General features: G+C 39.7%; 1 protein-coding gene across 1 annotated transcript in view; it reads right to left on the reverse strand.

Moving 5' to 3' along the window:
- The window catches only part of DNAH7 (dynein axonemal heavy chain 7), a 280,274-nt gene that overhangs the window by 186,560 nt on the left and 74,213 nt on the right, over positions 1–19,501 (reverse strand). The window contains exons 17-21 of the mRNA XM_008063530.1: positions 12,753–12,946; positions 10,771–10,969; positions 7,931–8,071; positions 4,878–5,090; positions 3,620–3,729 (exon numbers count right to left, since the gene is read on the reverse strand). Coding sequence (XP_008061721.1) covers positions 3,620–3,729; positions 4,878–5,090; positions 7,931–8,071; positions 10,771–10,969; positions 12,753–12,946 — 857 coding nt within the window. The remainder of the gene's footprint in view (positions 1–3,619; positions 3,730–4,877; positions 5,091–7,930; positions 8,072–10,770; positions 10,970–12,752; positions 12,947–19,501) is intronic.

A 19,501-nucleotide genomic window follows, 5' to 3' on the forward strand; every position in this document is an offset into this window, starting at 1 on the left:
TCGAGGCAGGAATATTGCTTGAGGCCAGGTGTTCAAGACCAGCCTGGGCAACATAGTAAGACCATGTCTCTACAAAAAACAAAAACTAAAATTTAAGAATTATTTTTTTTCACAGCTACATGTTGGGTACACACACAAATGCTGAAAGTAAGCAGGTTTCTAAATGCTAAAATCTATGGCAGCTTTAATTGGGCTCAGTGTCAGATCCTGTGTTGACTCTTCAAGTGACTGGGCCAGTCCCTGGGCCTTGCAACTGGTACCATATCAACACAGATTCCAGCACTGTGGCATTGTCCCCAGGTTTAATCCTGAGCCACTTGCCCTGACTCATTTGATGTACCATGAATTATACTCCTACCCAGCCCAAAAGGATGACCCTGACAGTAAGCACCATCATCTATCTAAAAAAAAAAAATCTCATTTTAAAACATTTACAGTTCTAATTAGCCTGAAGGAAACAATATAAAACTGTTTTTAAGTTAATGGGCATTCAATATGCATTTTATCAAATGCCTATTTTATGTCAGAAAACAAGTTAGTGCTGGGAATAGAAGAAAACAGAGGGCACATTCTTTGTCCATGAAAAGACTACAGAAGAGAATATAAAAGATATTAAACACATTTTCAACTCATGATGACAAGTGCCAAGACAGCAGAAGAACCCAGGCATGTGAGAATCACCAAGGCTCTGAATGTAGTTAGAAACGTCAGAAGAGGCTGCCTGTTAAAGGAGAAGCCCTGAAGGACTAAGCAGGAGTTGGTCATGTTTCTGCAGAACAGAGGGAGGGAGAACTCACCTGAAGATGAAACTGTGTGTGCAAAGGCACACAGTAAAGAAGTAGAAGATTGTGTTTGATGTTACTGGAGTATCAAGTTCAACAGACAGGTCATACTGGTCCTCATATGTTATCATTGAAATTAACAAATTAGGAAGATATTTAAGTAGCTAGCAGGGTGGTACTATCAAAACCAACAAGAAGAATCAGAATTGGACAGAATCTTTCTACCATTACTCTTGCATTTGCTACATTGGCCACATGAAGGGACTTAACACCAAAACTTCTAATTTCTCTCTCCACCTGGCTCTCACTCAGGAGGTTGAATCCCAGTATGAATAGGACTTGTTCAAGTAGTTGGTGGGTCACTGTGTGGGTCTTCGTTCCCACCTGTGACCAAGTGAGTTGGCCCCACTATTCTTTCTTTTGGGCCTAGACCTTCACCCCATGGGAAGGATGCTCAACTTAAGGAGAGGGAAATAATTCGTTGTCTTCAGGCTGGGTGACCCTCTTCAATCCAGGTGGTACACAAGAGCTTCAAACTGAAGAGGGTGTTCTTGCTCAGTCATTTATAAGTAGGTCTTTATATTTCATCACTTCAGCTCCTTGGGTGTTTCATAGGGATGAAAAACACCAACTCCAATCCCTGATAGACAGCTAAGAAACCATTTCTAAAATAAAGTCACATCCTTGATAAAGAAGAAAAGGCTGCTCTATGAAGAAGGGACAGTCTTTTCAACAAATGGTGCTGAAACAACTGGACACTCATATGTAAATAGGTGAATATAGACACAAAGCTAATTCAAAGTGGATCACAGACTTAAATGTGAAACCCAGAACTATACAACTTCTAGAAGATAAAATGGGAGAAAATCTAGGTGACTCTGGGTTTGATGATGACTTCTTAGTTATAATATCAAAAAGCATGATCCATGAATGAAAAATTTAGAAATTGAACTTTATATAGATTAAAAAACTTCTCTGTAAAAGACACTATTAAAAGAATGAAAATACAAGCTACAGACTGGGAGAAAATATTTGTAAAAATATATATCAGATTAAGAACTTGTATCCAAAATATACAAAGAACTTAAAGCTCAACAAAAGAAAAATAAACAACCCAATCAAAAATGGGGAAAAGATCTGAATAAACCTCACCAGAGAGGATATTCACATGGAAATAAGCATATACAAAGATGTTCAACATCAGTGTCATTAGGGAATTGCAAAATAAAGCAAATGAGATACCATTACACATCTATAGGAATGGCTGAAACCAGACCACTGACCCAAACGCTGGTGTGATCTGGAGCAACAGACCCTCTCATTCACTGTCAGTGGGAGGGCAAAGGTCCTTCCAAAGTACAGCCACTTTGGAAGATTACCTGGAGTTGCACACACAGCTAAACAGAGGCTGCCCGCAAGATCCTGCCATCATATTCCCATGTATTTACCCAAATGAGTTGAAAACATATGTCTACCCAGAAACCTGCATAAGAACATTTGTAGCAGCTTTCTTCATAATTGGCAAAACTTGGGAGCTACCAAGATAGCCATCGATAGGTGAATGAATAAACTGTGGCACATCCATACAGCACAGTTCTTCAGTAATCAAAAGAAATGTGTTATCAAGCTACAAAAAGACATGGAGAAACCTTAAATGCGTATTGTTCAATGAAAGAGGACAGCTTGTATGATTCCAAGTACTATATGACACTCTAGAATTCATGCATAAAATATAATATATTCTGCACACAAAAGTTCAGTGGTTGCCACAGGTTTGGGGGAGGGGAGGAGGGTGTGAACAGGTGGAACTCAGGGCATTTTTAGGGCAGCAACTATTCTGTATGATCCTAGAATGGATGACATGACACACTCATCAAAAACCATAAAACTACACAACACAGAGGATCCTCATGCAAACTGTGGGTTTTAGTTAACAAGAATGCATTCATATCGATTTACTAATTGTAACAAATGTACCAAATGAATGCAAGATGTTCATAATAGGGGAAACTGGGGGGGGGGAGGGGAAGGACTGAGAATTCCCTGTACTTTCTGCATAATTTTTCTGTAAATCTAAAATTGCTCTTTAAAAAATTTTCCTTTTAAAAAAGGAAGAGAATAGAAAGTTAAATAAATAAGTAAATTATTCCATTAAACCAAAAGGGCTTAGTATGTGATGAGACGGGAAGAACTAAGAAAGAGTCAAGGACAAAGACAGGCATGTGCAGAGATGACTAGGTTGGTGGATAGTCACAGCCATGTTGTGAGATGGAAATGGGGAGGCTGAGTTAATTTAGGAGGGAAAACAGTAAACCTGCCTTCAGGAGAAATGTCTATGTAACTACAAGATATCGAATGGAGACACCCATAGGCATGCATACAGCAAAAGCTTCCAGAATACATCTTGGCTGGAGGCGAGATATGGGGTCTGCAGGATGTAGACCACTAGAGCACGGGAAGGGATGACATTCAGGAAACCAGGAGGCAGGAGATGCTCACCACTGGGAAACAGAACTCCGGAAAATGCAGTGTTTCAAAGGAAGGAACAAGGGTGCTCTTGTGATTAAGAAGGAAGTCAGAGTTTCAGGAAGAAAGGGATGGACGGAGTCAGGAACAGAGGTGACTTGGTAGTACCCAGAGCTGAGTGTGACAGGCCAGCAGAGAGAGAGAGAGAGACAGAATGACGATAATCCTGAAAGGAAAGTTAGGGTCTAGGGACAAATAAGTTAGGATGCACTGCCAGTAAGGAAGAAGCTTTTTAGGAGCGATTTGTAAAGAAAACGGTGGTTGAGGGGTGAGTAAAAGTCATTTCCATAACCCTGAAGTTAGGAACTTACCTGTAACATCTGTCCGTGAGGGGGGTGATAACCAGCCTGGGGGAATTACCCAGATACTCATATCCATATCGCAAGCCTGCATTGATCATCTTTGTCTCCAAATGATTTTCCTAGGATTAATCAAAGAAAGTTGCTTTAAACAACACAATTTTAAATAATATGAAATAAACTCTTTGATAACCAGAATATAGACAACATCTTTGAAATTCACTTTTCAGACGGCATTTGATTCACAGGGTAATTCAATATCTAGTTTCCATGGATAAATAATTGAACTCCTTGGCTTCAGGACATTTTTCCCAAAGGATATTTTAGTACTGTCCCTTGTCTCTCCCATGCGTTTCATCATTTTGTTTTCACTATAGAGTAGACATTGTCATTATCACCATTTAACAGGGGAGGAAACTGATGCTCAAAGAGAAGTAATGCCCCAGGTTACACCTGGTGGGGGAGGATCTGGCCTCTGGAAGATCTGACCTCTGGAAGATCTGACCTCTGGAATGTCAGTACCACTGTTGGAGCTCCCAACCTCAAATTCATTGCCCTTCAAATCATCTCCCAGGATGCTGTCTCCTGCTGCTCCTCTTCTCCTGCCCACACCCCTAAGACATCCACAAAATCCTCAATAGTGAAAACTTCTAAGTCCAGATCTCCTCCCATCCTCAGTGGTCTCTGCCATACTTCCAGGCTCTGCCATCATCCCCTGTCCTATCCATCCCTGAGCCTCCCACCTCCCCATCATGACCACCTTCACCATCTACTGGACTCCCTGACAAAGACTTTCCCTCTAGATTATGTTTTTGGCTCCTTAAGCTGATCAAAAAGAAGAAACTCTAGTGACTAAGTCAGACTAAAAGAGTTTGACTCATACATTCTTTAGATGCATCAGGAATCTAAAAACACGATTTTCAACTGACTAGTCCCAACATTTTATAGATTCAGCAAGCCTAATGACTCATTTTAAATGAGTAATTTTTGATAATTGCTCATAATTCTTATTATAAATATACATATGTATATGTATTTTTACATGACTATGCATTTATATATAGATAAGGTTATGGATATCAATACATATGCTATATAGTTATTTACTAGCAGCTCAATCTTCAATCCGGAGACATGCTTATCTGAGCAGAGCCAGCAAGCAGCAAAAGATCCTGTATTACTGCTACAATTTCCTATATAAGCAAGCACGCCAACATTAAAAAGCTATGAGTGAAATTGCTGCATAATAACACTCAGTGATATCATTTACCTGCCAATAGTACCTCAGTTGACTTAACCATTCGAAGTCGGTGTCATCGCTGACTTTCTTCTTCACCAGTGCAGCAAGGACATCCCGAGCATGGACATCCAGGACCACCAGTGCTCCCAGAGTAACGCGATTCTGCTTGGACAACTTGCCACGCACCAAAGTGACAATATCATCAATCTGTCTGTTACATTTTTCCAAGTATTGTTCAATAAACTGAAAGAAAACAAAATATGATTCCTCAATGTAATCAGAATCATTCTGAATAAAAGCATTTTGAACTAGCACGTATGCAGAGTATTCTCTGAGTTTCGAGAGTAGTTTTCTATGTCACATAATTTTAAGATAATCACCTTATCTCATTACAAAGGTGTGAGGTGAACAAGGGATACAGGGTTTGTGCCTACCCATCACCCATTCTTTTCTCATCTCTATTCATACTTCTCTATTCTCTGGGGTTTTGTTGCAGCTGTCAGTCATAATGCCCAATCTCCATGGCAACATGAAGGAGGGGATGTGACCCAGCCAGAGCCAATCACAGCTCTTCCCAGAGACTGCTATACAGATGGAGGGAAAAGTACGCGTCACTGAGCTTGAGGAGCTGTGACTAAGCCAAGTTGAAGCTACAGCAAGGCTTTCTTCCTGTCTACAGAGTCAAACCTGCCAGGTCCTCATAGAGACAAGTCAACGAGAGAGACCACAGCAGCCATCACTGCTGTCCTGAGACTTGACTCCCATGGCTCTTCCTCCATCCTGAGTTCCTTCTAGCACTCTTGCCTTAACTTCCTGAATGGGATTTGTGCCACTAGCCATGTAAAGATTCCAATAAACAAAACATTGAACATTTTAGTTACAATGAGCTAATGCTAGTTCTGAGGACCAGACTTGCTCTGGAGTTTTTCTGGTAGATAAATCTAAAGAGTAAATTAAGACAGAGAGTCCACACAACTCATGAGAATACTGTGCTTCAGGGAAAGGTTGATGTGCTCCTGTACACGGATTTGGCTGCTCTCTCCAAACACATACACATGAGTAGTTCATTTCACTCTATGGCAGCCACTGCAAAGTAACAGCAATGAAACTACAAGTGAGGTTTTCCAGGAATGAGAACAAGATTAAAAGTCAAGTCAGGGACTGCAAGTGGTTTCTTAAAAAGGCACTTTTATTGTTTCTTGAAATATATTATCTTTTGTTGTTATAATTATTAAGAAAGCTTTTTATTCAAAGCTTTTGTGCTTAAACACTACTTTATTTATGTTATTTACATGATTAATTTGCTTTTTGAGTAGTGAAAAATAAACTTCTGCCCCACCCATGTTTAGCCACATAAGCCAGTAAGGAGGGAGACTGCAGGTGACAGGAAAATCCTCTGTGTAGGGAGGTTTGTGAGTGGTCATTTGAAAGTGAAATGACAAAATGAATTCTCTGGACCCACTGAGGAAAAAAGAAAAATGCATATGGGAGAGACATCCAAGAGTCCAGTAGTAACCTCAGAGGTTTAGTGTTACAAAGGAAACCCTTATGTCCGAGGGCTCTGGTTTCAGGAACAAAGACCTTTTCCTGAAAACCCCTGACTCCCTGCCCTATACCCTTCCATCCCAAAGAGGGAAAGGTGATCTGCTATAAACTGGAGTGAATTAAGCATGTATCTCTCAGTCCCTCTTCTTTGGAATCTGCCTGTCTACAGAGAACATGCATCCTCTCAAACCCCTGTCCAACAAGGCCTTAGTGTTAAAGTCAAATCAAATTGCATCTCAAAAATATTTGTAAAAATCATGATTTTACATGAAAGAGCTACAATTACTAGGTTTCAGCTGATCCACCAGTCAACTGAAAGTTGACTCACTTGGAAGGCTATCTCAAAAATAGCATTAATGTCATTTTGGTTTTTTAATAACTGCAATTCAATTAACAATATTAAGTTTATATAGCCAATTATATCAGAATTTTTAAATGATGAATACTAAACATCATTCAAAATATTAATAATTATATTATGTATATAAAATCAATACATGAAAACAAAACTAGTCACAATTGCTGGGCATGGCAGGTCACACCTGTAATACCAGCACTTCGGAAGCCAGAAGCAGGAGAAATGCTTGAGCCCAGGAGACTGAGACCAGTCTGGGCAACATGGTGAGACTTCATCTCTACAAAAAATCAAAAGGTGACTGGGCATGGTGGCATGCACTTATATCCCAGATACTCAGGAGGCCAAGGCAGGTTGCCTGAGCCCAGGTGGTGGAGGCTGCAGTGAGCTTTGAATGTACCACTGCAGTCCAGGCTGGGTGACAGAATGAGACCCTGAATCAAAAACAAAAAACAAAAAACAAATAAAAAACAAAAAACCTAGTTCACAACATGTCAACTGATAGCTTATCTAACTAGAGTAGTTTTACTCAAGGCATGAAAGAATTATATTACTTTATTTCTTCCCAATCTTTCTGTGCTTCTTAGTCCTATTATCACTTATTTTTTTAAAGGTACAAAATATGTAAATGACAACAAGACTTGACTTTTACATACTTTTATATACTGTGAATAAACAGATGGTTTAAAACACAAATTTTGAAGTTATTTGTACTATAAGTTTTTCCTACATATTTGTTTTGTGCAATTAAAAAAATCTGTAATTTGGCTTGCAGCATAAAGTAGATTTTTGAGTGAATTGTCCTTATTTTATTTTTTATTAATTATATTTGTCAATGGTAACTTGAAAAACTGCTGAATAACCTGGGGTAATAAAAGCTTACCTCAGTCGGGCTCGGTGGCTCAGCCTGTAATCCCGCGCCTTTGGGAGGCTGAGGTGAGTGGATTGCCTGAGCCCACGGGTTCGAGACCCTCCTGGGCAGGCGAGACCTCATCTCTACAATAAATCAAAAAATTAGCCGGGCGTGGTAGCGCGCACCTGTGATTCCAGCTACTCAGAAGGCTGAGGCAGAAGGATCACCGGAGCCCAGCAGGTCGAGGCTGCGGTGGCCGGGAGTGGCCACTGCACTCCAGTCTGGGCAACAGGGTGAGACTCCAACTCAAAAAAAAAAAAAAAAGCTTACCTTCAGCCCCTGTGGAATAGCTGTTTGTACTTCTTTTGTCCAAAAGATTTGGGATACACAGAGAACAGTCTGTCCCGGCCAATCCCTCACCCAGTTAATTCGTTCATATTTTGTATAGGCAAGAATTGCATCTCCAATGACCTAATTGAAAAAGAAACAAGCGCTACATATGATGTTTCTTCAACAGGCTGATAATGAAGAGCTAAACTCCTAACCTAGATGGACTCCTGCTGACAAGAACATTTGACAACATTCTTGTCAATTATGCAAGACTCACAGCATGTGATTAGAGCTATTTACATTCAAGTTTATTCATATACCTGTGAGCAAAACAAATATGTTACACATTTCCTTTTGCTGATATTTTCTCCATTTATGTGAACCACATTATATCAAATATTCATTTGAACAGTTGTAGTTATAGATATCCTAGCTACATCTGGAGCAATCTTATTGCAAGACTCAAATTCAAATAATTCCATAATGAGTCCCAACAAATACATTGATAATGATTTTTTTTTCATTTACTCAGATCTCTACTCAGTCATGTGCGTGTATGTATATGTACACTTGGGCAAGTCACACACTCTCATGAAGTCCTCTGGTGTTTCCAGATCGTGTCCCTCTCAGTCCTGTAGCTTGATGCCAAAGGCAGCAATGACAGAAGCAGATGCATCATTCATTCATGTGGAGTCAGTGCAGTGATGACAGAAAGTCTCGTTTGTGTACTTTGCTATGTATGTTTGGTGAACTGATATGTCTACTTTTTCTACCAGCCTCCCATGGGAAGTTTCTAGTCTATTAAATGCATCAATCACAAATAGCAATGTCATCTATGAGGTGGTATGCACTTTAATGTTCATGTTTCAGAAAAGATTGTCAAAATTAGATGGTGAACTCTTCCAGAATTTCTAGTCTCACTGGGATTTTATAGAAATGAACAAAGATAAAGGACAGAATGTTGACTATTGATAATAAAGACATTTTTAAAAGTCAGAAGATGCCACAGAAAAGGCAAGTGAAAATGGACAACTGAGGGATAGGAGAAACAAAGAAAAGAATAGAAATGTACTGCAGAGAAATGCTAAGAAGATGGAGTAAATATGTATTCTAGAAGGATGCTCTGGGAGAGAACAAGAGTAAGACACTAAAATCTAAATCACAGAAAGGGATTTCTACATAGTTAGATGAGGAGGAATGTGAATACATAAAGTCCCACAATATTGTATGTAAAGTCATAAAAATAGCCTTTCAAGCATGCAAATGCATATTGCACAACATAGTAACACACATCTCTCCTGTTTGTAGGATTTATAGGATTTTATATTGCATTTGCTCTCATATTGTATAATACCAACACAAACTTACACATGAACACTTTGAGAATATATTTATTTCCAACGTAATTTCTTGCTACCACATCTTAACACTCTGAGATAGCATCCAAAGTATTTTCTCTAAGAACTTTGATAAACAAAATTAAAAGAATAGTTGAAACAGGATCAGATATGCCTAAAATAATGACTTAACACTGTATACTACATCAATTACCAAATCATATAACCAATTTCATGCTGCTAATAGTAATCAAAGTGGAATTTATTTACACTGCTAACAGCCACATAAATGGTAATGCTGCTTGTCAATACTTATCAAGTCCTATGAAAACAAGCCTTTTTGGCCCATTGGTCCTACACAGGAGAAGTTATCATAAGAAAAGAAATAAGTCAATCAAAGAAACAGCTATAAGCATTAGTACATATATTGTAATATAGTCCATATAGTCCATAAGAGAGGAGAAAGAAACATGAAGATCCCAATGAGAGAATCTGAAATTAATGTAAAATGAATTAGTTGTGCTCCTCTCATGCTCCTCTCCTACATGATTTGTATTCTTGATGGAGAACTTGAATGCAAAGCCACATAACAGTAAGGAAATAAGCTGGAGTGTTCAATCTAAATTTGTTAGTATGACTTGAACTTCAATACTAATAAAAAATAATTACAAATGATTGAGCTGACAGTATGTTTCGCGAGATGTTAAAGACATGAAGTTGCTATTAATTGTAGGAAGTATATATGATTTTCTAGCATTTTTGGTATGCATTTTATATACACAGAGAACAAAAAGATTCCTGCACCTCAAGGAGATTGATGTGAACCTGTAGAGAGGTGCTTCCAAGGCAAGACTGAGGACAGGTGTAGACCAGAGTGTGTCTAATTAACAAGGAGGGAATAGCATGTGGCCACAGGAAACAGGGTAAATGCACTGCTGACACCCAAGCTTTCTGCAGCATGGAAGGTATTTTGACCTACTTTTCAAGCGAGTCCCTGCAAAATTACTATCCTCATAGATGATCATCTCTTTGCCTTCGAGTTATCTTTACATTTTAATTCCTACTTCATGCCTCCATTTCTGTCTATGTAGCAGTGCTTTGTCAATAATACATTTATGACAACATGCATACTCCATCATCTTTTTCTTTTCTTTTTTTCTTTTTTTTTTTTTTTTTGAGTCAGGGTCTCACTCTGTTGCCCAGGCTGGTATGTAGTGGTGCAATCATGGCTCATGACAGCCTTGACCTCCTCAGCTTAAGCAATCTTCCTGCTTCAGCCTCCCAAGTAGCTGGCACTACAGGAATATACCACCATGTCCAGCTAATTAAAAAAACTTTTTTGTAGAGACTAGGTCTCACTATGTTTTCAAGGCTGGTTTCAAACTCCTGGACTCAAGCAATCCTCCCACCTTGGCCTCTCAAAGTGCTGGGAATACAGGTGTTGAATCACTGTGCCCAGCTTCTATCATTATTTTCTAAAAATAATAGTAAGTGTGCCATTACCTTGTGGATGGAGCTAATCATGACTCTCTCTAACTCAACCAGCCACTTCTCCACCTGCCCTCTGGCTTTGGCTGTGGAAATGGTCTCTATGAGCTCCACGACCTCTCCTTCACTGCTCTTCATGTGAGTAATGTCCAGAGTGTCCGTAAATTCTACCTTTGCAATTCCTTCAAAACACTTCTTCAAGTGAGGTTGCACCCTGTCAGAAGAAAAAATTGGAAGAGAATTAATAAGATTAAAGCAGTTCCTTCAATGCCAGTGTTCTTGTGTGCCAATCTTCATTTAAAATTCATAAATGTGTACTAAGGTTAGGCCGGTAAGTTCTGCCCGGGGTGAAATGCTGAACAAAAAACAAAATCCCAAAAGCAACAACAACAACAAAAACAAGATACAATCTCTACCTAATAGATTACGCAGTCCAGTGAGAAGTCAGTATTAACTGAACAGTCACAAAAAGATCTGTAAATCTCAATTATAATAAGAGTTACAGGACATCCATGAGGCTTTATCTTCAACACAATGAATGAAAAGATGCTGAAAGTAAAATAAGGAGAAACCAATCTCCACTGACAGATAATACACTAATTTGAAGAACCTTCAAATGCACAAAAGCAGCCATTTCAACTGGGATTCTCAGAGGCATTTACAAAACGTGGACCAGGTTTAATGCTGTGAGAACGTGACAGGTCACTCCACCAGCTGCCTCAACAGTCCCAACTACTAGTCTACCCTGTGTGAGGTAGACGGCACTGACAAGACTTCTCTTGTTGGTACATTACCAACACCTCTAAATGGGCAGAAAGGAACAGAGCACAAAATATCAGACAGAAATCTGAGCCTGGCACATTTATCTTTTTATCTAGCTTGTTTATCTCTACTTGGAAGACACATGATACAAAATTAACACATTTGTTTAACAAATATCTATTCCCTGCCTGCTATACACCAGATGCTCTTCTAAGGATTGGAGAATCTGCAGGGGGAAGAAAACAGTCAAAAATCTCTTCCACTGTGGAGCTTACATTCTGCTGGATGAAGACAAGCAGCAGACACACAGGTAAGTCCAAGCATGCCAGATGATGCCAAGTCTGCAGAGGGAAGGTGGGTAGGGAAGCTCAGTCCAGCAAGGCAGCCAGTGAGCACTGAGGGACCACCCCTTCCAACACACGGGCAGGGAAGTCCTCCCTCCTGCCTGGTGTCTGACACAGACCCCCAGGAGTGAAGGAAGAAGCCTCGTGGACACTTGGGTGAGGAATATCCTAAGAGGAAAGAACAGTGCACCAGAGGAGGCTGCCTCTTGGTAGGGGAGGGTAGCAAGGCTACCGAGCTGTGAGGAGAGCGAGCAGGACTAGAGAGACTTGCAGGAACGATGGTGGCAATGCCTGTGGTCACAGCAAGCCATCATGAGAGCCCTGACTCTCATTACACATGCAATACGGGACATGAGATGAACAAGAAATCCATTCCATGGTGCATTCAGTGATAGGACCTATGGCTTGGTTTCTTTTTGTTTTGTTGTGTTTTCAGACACAGGGTCTCACTCTGTCACCCAGGCTGGAGTGCAGTGGCGCAATCACAGCTCATCACAACCTCAACCCCCTGGGCACAGGTGATCCTCTTTCATCAGCCTCCCAAGTAGCTGGGACTAAAGGCCCATGCCACCATACTCAGATATTTAAAAAAATTTTTTGTAGAGACAGGGTCTCACTCATTGCCAAGGCTGGTCTTGAACTCTTGGTCTCAAGCCATCCTCCTGAACTTGCCCTCCCAAAGTGCTGGGATTATAGGCATAAGCCACCATGCTTGGCCACCTATGTTTTTAACAATTAGCCAAAGTTGATTATTGATCATATTTAGAATATTATTAAAGAAAAACTATTATATAAGCATGATTATATATATATATATATGTACTACCTTGTTGTAAAAATTATGTTTAAGCAGATAAAATTATCCATGTATTATTCATGTAAATTACATACCTAGTAGGATCTTTAGTCTCAGACAGTATCTCAAGAAGTTCATCATTCGACAAGAAAAAGAATCTGGGAAAGAAGAGGCGTTTCTTTTCCAAATATTCATTAAGTCCTTTAAGAATGAGTTCCAAAAGTTCATTAGATTTTTTCAGCCTTTCCAACATTCTCTCAATAGCTACAACTGTCAGAACATGCTTATTCTAAAAAGAAAAAGAAAAGAAAAAACATCCAACTTAAACATATTAGAGAGTAACTTTATTTATATTCATTTTGTATTTGAGAGTATGCGTTTTTAATCGAACAAGGGTTATGCAAATTTTAAGGGTAGTATTTATGTCTTAAAAGTAGTCTTGCATATTCTAGGTCTACCTAGCCTCTTTAACTATATAAAAGTCATGCTAACTTGGTCCTCAGCCATGTGTTTGCAATTTCTCATTCTAAGTTGAAAAGTGTAAGAGTCAGAAAATGAGAGAGAGAGAGAGAGAGAGAGAGAGAGAGAGAATCATTATGAATGTTATTGTCATCAATAATAATAAAATAACACAATCCTTGATTTATAACTATAGAGAACAATATAAGTGTATGGATAGTGGGGGAAATAAGGAGTTTTCTATGAAGAGCTTACACTGCAGACAGCAACCCTTGGAAGTACTTTCTAACACTTGCTGAGGGCTTAAAGTTCAAGGTGTGTTCTTCCTGAAGGCTCTAGAGACTAGGACCGTTCCACTCATAAGTCATGGGATTCTAAACATTCCATCACTTCAAAGTGTCGCTCGCTGTCAGGTGTTTGCTTTAAAATTTTGTAAAGACAATCAAATATTTTTAAAAGAGCTTCCTTTCATACTGTGGGATTCAAAATAAGAATTATAACTAAAGATCAATCTAAAGAATCCCTGTTTTTAGAAAAGCAAATAGAATTTGTTGATTTCTCAAAATAGTCACATAATAATTAATGGGTTTATGAAAATCTTTAGAAATGCATATTAAATATAATCTGGATATAGTTTAAATAAAATTCTTTTTTTTTTTTTTTTTTGAGTTGGAGTCTCACTCTGTCGCCCAGACTGGAGTGCAGTGGCTGCTCCCGGCCACCGCAGCCTCGACCTGCTGGGCTCCGGTGATCCTTCTGCCTCAGCCTTCCAAGTAGCCGGAATTACAGGCACGCGCTACCACGCCTGGCTAATTTTTTTTTTATTGTAGAGATGAGGTCTCGCCTGCCCAGGTGGGTCTCGAACCCACGGGCTCAGGCAAAATTCTTTTTACTTTCTTTTCTCTTGAACATGTGGTTGATGCCACCTGGATCTTATACTTGCTCTTAAAATTTCTAACTGTTGACACTATTGACAAAGTAAAACAAGTTCTTCATTTGTTTGTTTTAGAAACAAGTTGTCACTCTGTCACCCAGGCTGGAGTGTAGTGAGACAATCAGAGCTCACTGCAGCCTCAACCTCCTGAGTAGCTGGGACTACAGTCAGGGGTCACCACAACTGGCTAATTTTTAAAAAATTTTTTGTAGAGATGAGGTCTTGCTATGTTTCCCAGGCTGGTCTCAAACTCCTGGTCTCCAGCAATCCTCCCATCTCATTCTCCTAAAGCCCTGGGATTACAGGAGTGAGCCACTACGCCCAGCCTAATTCTTCACTAAATATGCTCAAAAGTGTAACAAAGAGGTGCTAAAACACAACAGAGATTTCAATCACCAAATAACAAACTTCATTAAAACACATTAGACATTTATTAGTATAAACAGAACATTTTAGAAAATTTATATGAAATTAAATCAAGAGAATATTGTTAAAAACTAGATATTAATAAGTAGAAACTTATTTTCGGCATTCAGCCATGACTGAGAGGTTGGTCAAAAATGTCAGCAGTACATTTTTTTTCATATAGAAATTTTATTCTACTGTAGGAACCTCTAAAATATGTTTTTGTTAATATACTCTGGATGTGTCTGAAAGGAAAGATAGAATTATCTGCTTTGTTTTGAATTATAACAATATAATTTGGAAAAACAGCAATTTAATCAAGGAGCAAAATAATTATCATTAACACTTGTTTTCTTAATAAACAGGAATATATGAATCATGTAATATGATTAGATCAACTTATCCTAGGAGGTACACAATTTTTAAAAGGTATTTTGTTACACTTCCTAAGAAATTAATGTTAAAAAAAAAACATTAAACACACACTCATACACACACACACACACAAACACACACACAACGTGACAAAGACTCAGGCCATAATTTAAGTGTGCAAGGCATCCAATGAAGGCTAGAGTAGTGCACTTTCTATGACGCCTAGATTCAGAAACCTAAATAGTGTTCTTAGGGTGCCACCTTCTGGAAAAGGATGCCTTCTTTGTTGGGGGAAAAAAAAAAAGCCGAGTTGTAGCCAAAAAAAAAAGAAAAAAATCTCTTCACAAATTAACAATATTTGCTATTCTCGGCCTAAGAATTGATTGCAGTATTTCTGCTCTTAATCTAAGATTTGAAAGCTAAAAAATTCAGTTATTTAAACATCAGGTCATATTCCCTTCACTAAATATTACAATGACCAAAACAACAACAACAAACAGACAAAGAAGCCTGGAAGCACCATTCAAGTAAAATTTTGGACACTTAAATTCCTGAGGTCAAACCTATTTAACCAGATTAGCTCAGTGGCTCTGACCCCAGTAGGCCACATCTAAATAAGCACGGACAATTGCCTATGTACCTTTGTACATGGGTTTAGGATAAAACATGAAAGTAGTCAACTCAGGACTGAAATGAACCTGTCTCTCTGACTCCCAGTGAGAAGGCAGACATCACAGGAATTGACCAGATAAGGCAAGGCTGGACAGACTCCCCTCCCATACACCGAGCTCTTACTCCTTGTGTGGCCTTGGACCATTTGTTTGCCTGAGTCTCTTTTTCTTAAATGGGGATAAGAGCCCGCTCTTGAAGTCAGTTTGAGGACTAAATTGGATAACATATCTTAGGTGACTAATACAGTGCCTAGAACTACAGACACTTGAAACCACCCTTTTTAAGCATCCCCACCCCCATAAGTTGTCTCTTGGAGAAAGGAAGAGAGAGAGAGAGAGAGAGAGACTAGGGCAGAGGGAAGAATGAAAATACCAAGATCACTCCCTCCACTTTATGGAGTTAAAATGAACATCTCATAATCTGCCATTCCTCAAGAAAGATACTTATCACAATATAATAAGACTGATTTTAATTTCCTGTGAGTACTGTCATCATACCCGGCACAGAGCGGGCATTCCAAGAACATGTAGCACTTGTGTGAGTGAGCACAGGGGTGTCCGGCCTGCAGACACACAGGAACTCCAGGGACGCACATGCGCTGTCACACCAGGCTGGTACTTAGCAGCTCCGTTCTCAAGATACAATGATAAGGTGTTGTAACAGGAAGTTACTAAAAATGCAAAACTTAGTCTGACTGTCTTGACACTTTAATTACTTTCTGTCTCCTTGAGGGGAAGAAATGGATTATTAACTATCATCTTTTATGGTTAAAGGAATAATTTTACACCTTTCATATGTCTTCTTTTACTCCATAAGCATTCACCAATCTTATCAGCTCGAATGGCAATCCACAGGCTGATATAAATTTCTAACCAAGCCACAGTGATACCAGGAACCTGGAACATTAATTCAGGTATACAGAAGGAGCTTTCTAATTACTGCTGCAGGAAGCTTCACAGGAAATAGTTCTGTATACTTCATGGAATTAAGCTCATGCCTGCTTGGTAAACTTCTGGAAGCATAAACTTCCTAATCCGAAATTACTGGACAACAGAAAACTGATAAGATACTCATTAAACCTTTCACACTAAGAAAGGAGATGCAGGTTGACAGAGTAGAACTTTAAACTCTCCCATGATTTTAAGATTCCACGACTTCCCCAGGAGCAGAATTTCTTTCATTTACATCCAGGATATTTCTGGGATTAATCCAAATCTCAGGGCCTGCTTTCCCCAAAATTTTCAGAGAAGACTTTTCCAAATAAACTCAGAATTCTTAGAACTAGCAATAATTCAAGGATCAACCTCAATGATTCATTTAATCATTCAACAAACATTTATTGAGGGCCTGTTAAACGTCAGAGACTGTTCTCAGTGGTCGGGTGACAATAGTAAACAAAACAGAGGTCCCAGCCTCCCTGGGTGAGACAGAAAATAAATAATAAACATATTAATAATAACCCATAAATTATATAGTAAGTTAGAAGATAATAGATGCTACAAAAAAGAACTGGGGGATAGAGAGTAAGAAAAAAGGCAACAACAGGTCAACCTCAAGTCGGGTGTTCACGAGAGCTCTTTTTTGAAAGGGAGCATCTGAGAAAGACCTCCAGGAATGAGGCATTTGCTCACAGATGTTTAGAAGCAGAGCATTCCAAGAAGAGGTCCAACCAGTGCAAAGGCCCTGAAGTAGAGTGTTTGGTATTTCAGTTTTTGTTGTTGTTTTGTTGTTGAGTTGGAGTCTCACTCAGTCACCCAGACTGGAGTGCAGTGGCTGCTCCGAGCCACCGCAGCCTCGACCTGCTGGGCTCCGGCGATCCTTCTGCTCAGCCTTCAAGGTAGCTGAAACTACAGGCAAGTGCTACCACACCTGGCTATTTTTTTGATTTATTGTAGAGATGAGGCCTCGCCAAGTTGCCCAGGTGAGTCCCGAATCCGCGGGCTCAGGCAATCCACTCACCTCATCCTCCCAAGGCACGGGATTACAGGCTGAGCCACCAAGCCCGGCTGGTATTTGTTATTAAAAAGTAAATAGGAAGGCAGCGTAGTTAGAATGAGGTAAGTAAAGTGACACGTCATTAAGACAGGGAGGGTGGAGAGAGCAAATCAAGAACTTCCCACTCAGTGAAATCACTGATATGACCCGCACTGAAGCACTTCTCCCCTGGACACCAAGGCTACTTAATCTAGCTCAGATCATCTTTACTAGATTTCAACTAGCAAGGCCAAAACTTGAGAAGCAGAGCTGTTGAGTAGCTTATGGGGTGAATTGGTGAGAAACATTGCTCCCATTCCACTCCTTAACTCTCAGACCCGTGTTCCCTGCCCATGGGAGAAACCATACGCTCAGAGCTGGTGAAGAATATATGCCATGTATACTCCAGAACTGCTCCCCAATCTCACAGACTATTCTTCTCCCTTGGGTACAGCAAGTAAGTCTTCAGCATGAATGATTTCACTTTTTAGACGGCCAGTGCTCACAGCAGGACCTGTGCGCTTCACGGGTGTTAGTTAGCTGCCTCATTTCCCTTGTATTGTGAGTGCCTGGCAGAAGCATTGTTGTATGGAGACTGACAATGAAAAATCATTTGGTAAGTTAGTGAACAACAGTGTTGTCAGAAACTTGAAATAGGACAAGAAAAGTCCAAAATCTAGTGCAGGCACATCGTTGCTTGCTTCCGTATGGAAATAGGACAAATGTGGTATTCAACTCCCTCTCAATGGCTGCCTGGTCCCTCCTGGCATGATGCTGTATCAGAAGCATCATGTGATTCTGCTGTGCAGTTGGAGACCCCTAGCACTGTTCCTGAAGGGAAGTCCTTCCAAATTCCCATCTCTGCCATCATAACTTCTTCCTTTATAGCTGCAGTGACCACATATCCCAGTTTGATGAGAAGAGCTCTGGTTTGTGCTTGCTTTCCTAGATTATTAATTGCTTTTACTCTCAAATATTCTTCACTTTGGACAAAATATTACATGATTATTCTATTTTATAGCTCATCAAGTGCATACTGGAATATGCTGATAGACATTCTCCAAATAGGCCAATTGGTCAACCATAAAATTGAAGCATCTCCTTTTGCGGTGACACCTGTTATTAGCACTCACATGGACATTCACATGGTACACTCATATGGAATGCACTCATTCAGGTCTATTTTGAGAGCCCTTACATACCTCTTCCCAGATGTCCTTGTTACCAATCCTTCAAACTTATTTCAAAGTCCTTGATTATGCAACAAAACTGTTTGCTACTGACCATGATCAGTGCAGACCCATACTTCTGACCAAGCAATCTGTCCATGTAAAGTTGAAAAAACTAAAACACATTTATTCATTAAAGTTGTGCCCACTAGAAGAATCTCCTTCCCACTGTTCTTTAAGGCCGCCCCGAAGTTGGGGTGATAATTTCTACTTGTGAATAGTCCAGGCATTTTCTGTACAAAAATCTGTAAACCAGTCTCCAGTTTCTTTAAATCATATCAAGGATTTTATACCATTTCAATCTCATTGAGAAAGGCCACCATGGAAGCCAGGTTTGGCCAATAAGGCAAGTAAACAGAACCATTCACACCTTCCTTACTCTGGTATGTGCACTCACATCAACACAGTTGACCACACCTAACTTAGGTTCTTTCCTCCTTGAACAAGTACCATGACAAAACATTGCCACTCCTATTTGTACAAATTTTTGCCAAGGCTTCTGGCAAAGGAGGCCCAGTGGAGTTTGAGGGTCTGGGTGTCCAAAGTCAATCAGATGCACCCAAATGTGCCCATTTCAGTTCTCCCCACTCATTCTTTCCTAATGGGTAATTACAGTTCCCATCACAGACCTGGAAAAGCTGTGAGTCAGATCACATTGTAATTTGATAACCCATTGAATCAGACTCCAAACTTCTCACTGATATTCAGTCCATCTCATATCCCTATATTTCAAATTCTTACCATATTGACCCATCCCAACAGCCATTTGGTCCACCAAACTCTTGCCTATAAAACA

The sequence above is a fragment of the Carlito syrichta genome, unplaced genomic scaffold, assembly GCF_000164805.1.
Source record: "Carlito syrichta isolate Samal-C Ts95f unplaced genomic scaffold, Tarsius_syrichta-2.0.1 Scaffold306906, whole genome shotgun sequence".
In the NCBI taxonomy this organism is placed as follows: domain Eukaryota; kingdom Metazoa; phylum Chordata; class Mammalia; order Primates; family Tarsiidae; genus Carlito; species Carlito syrichta.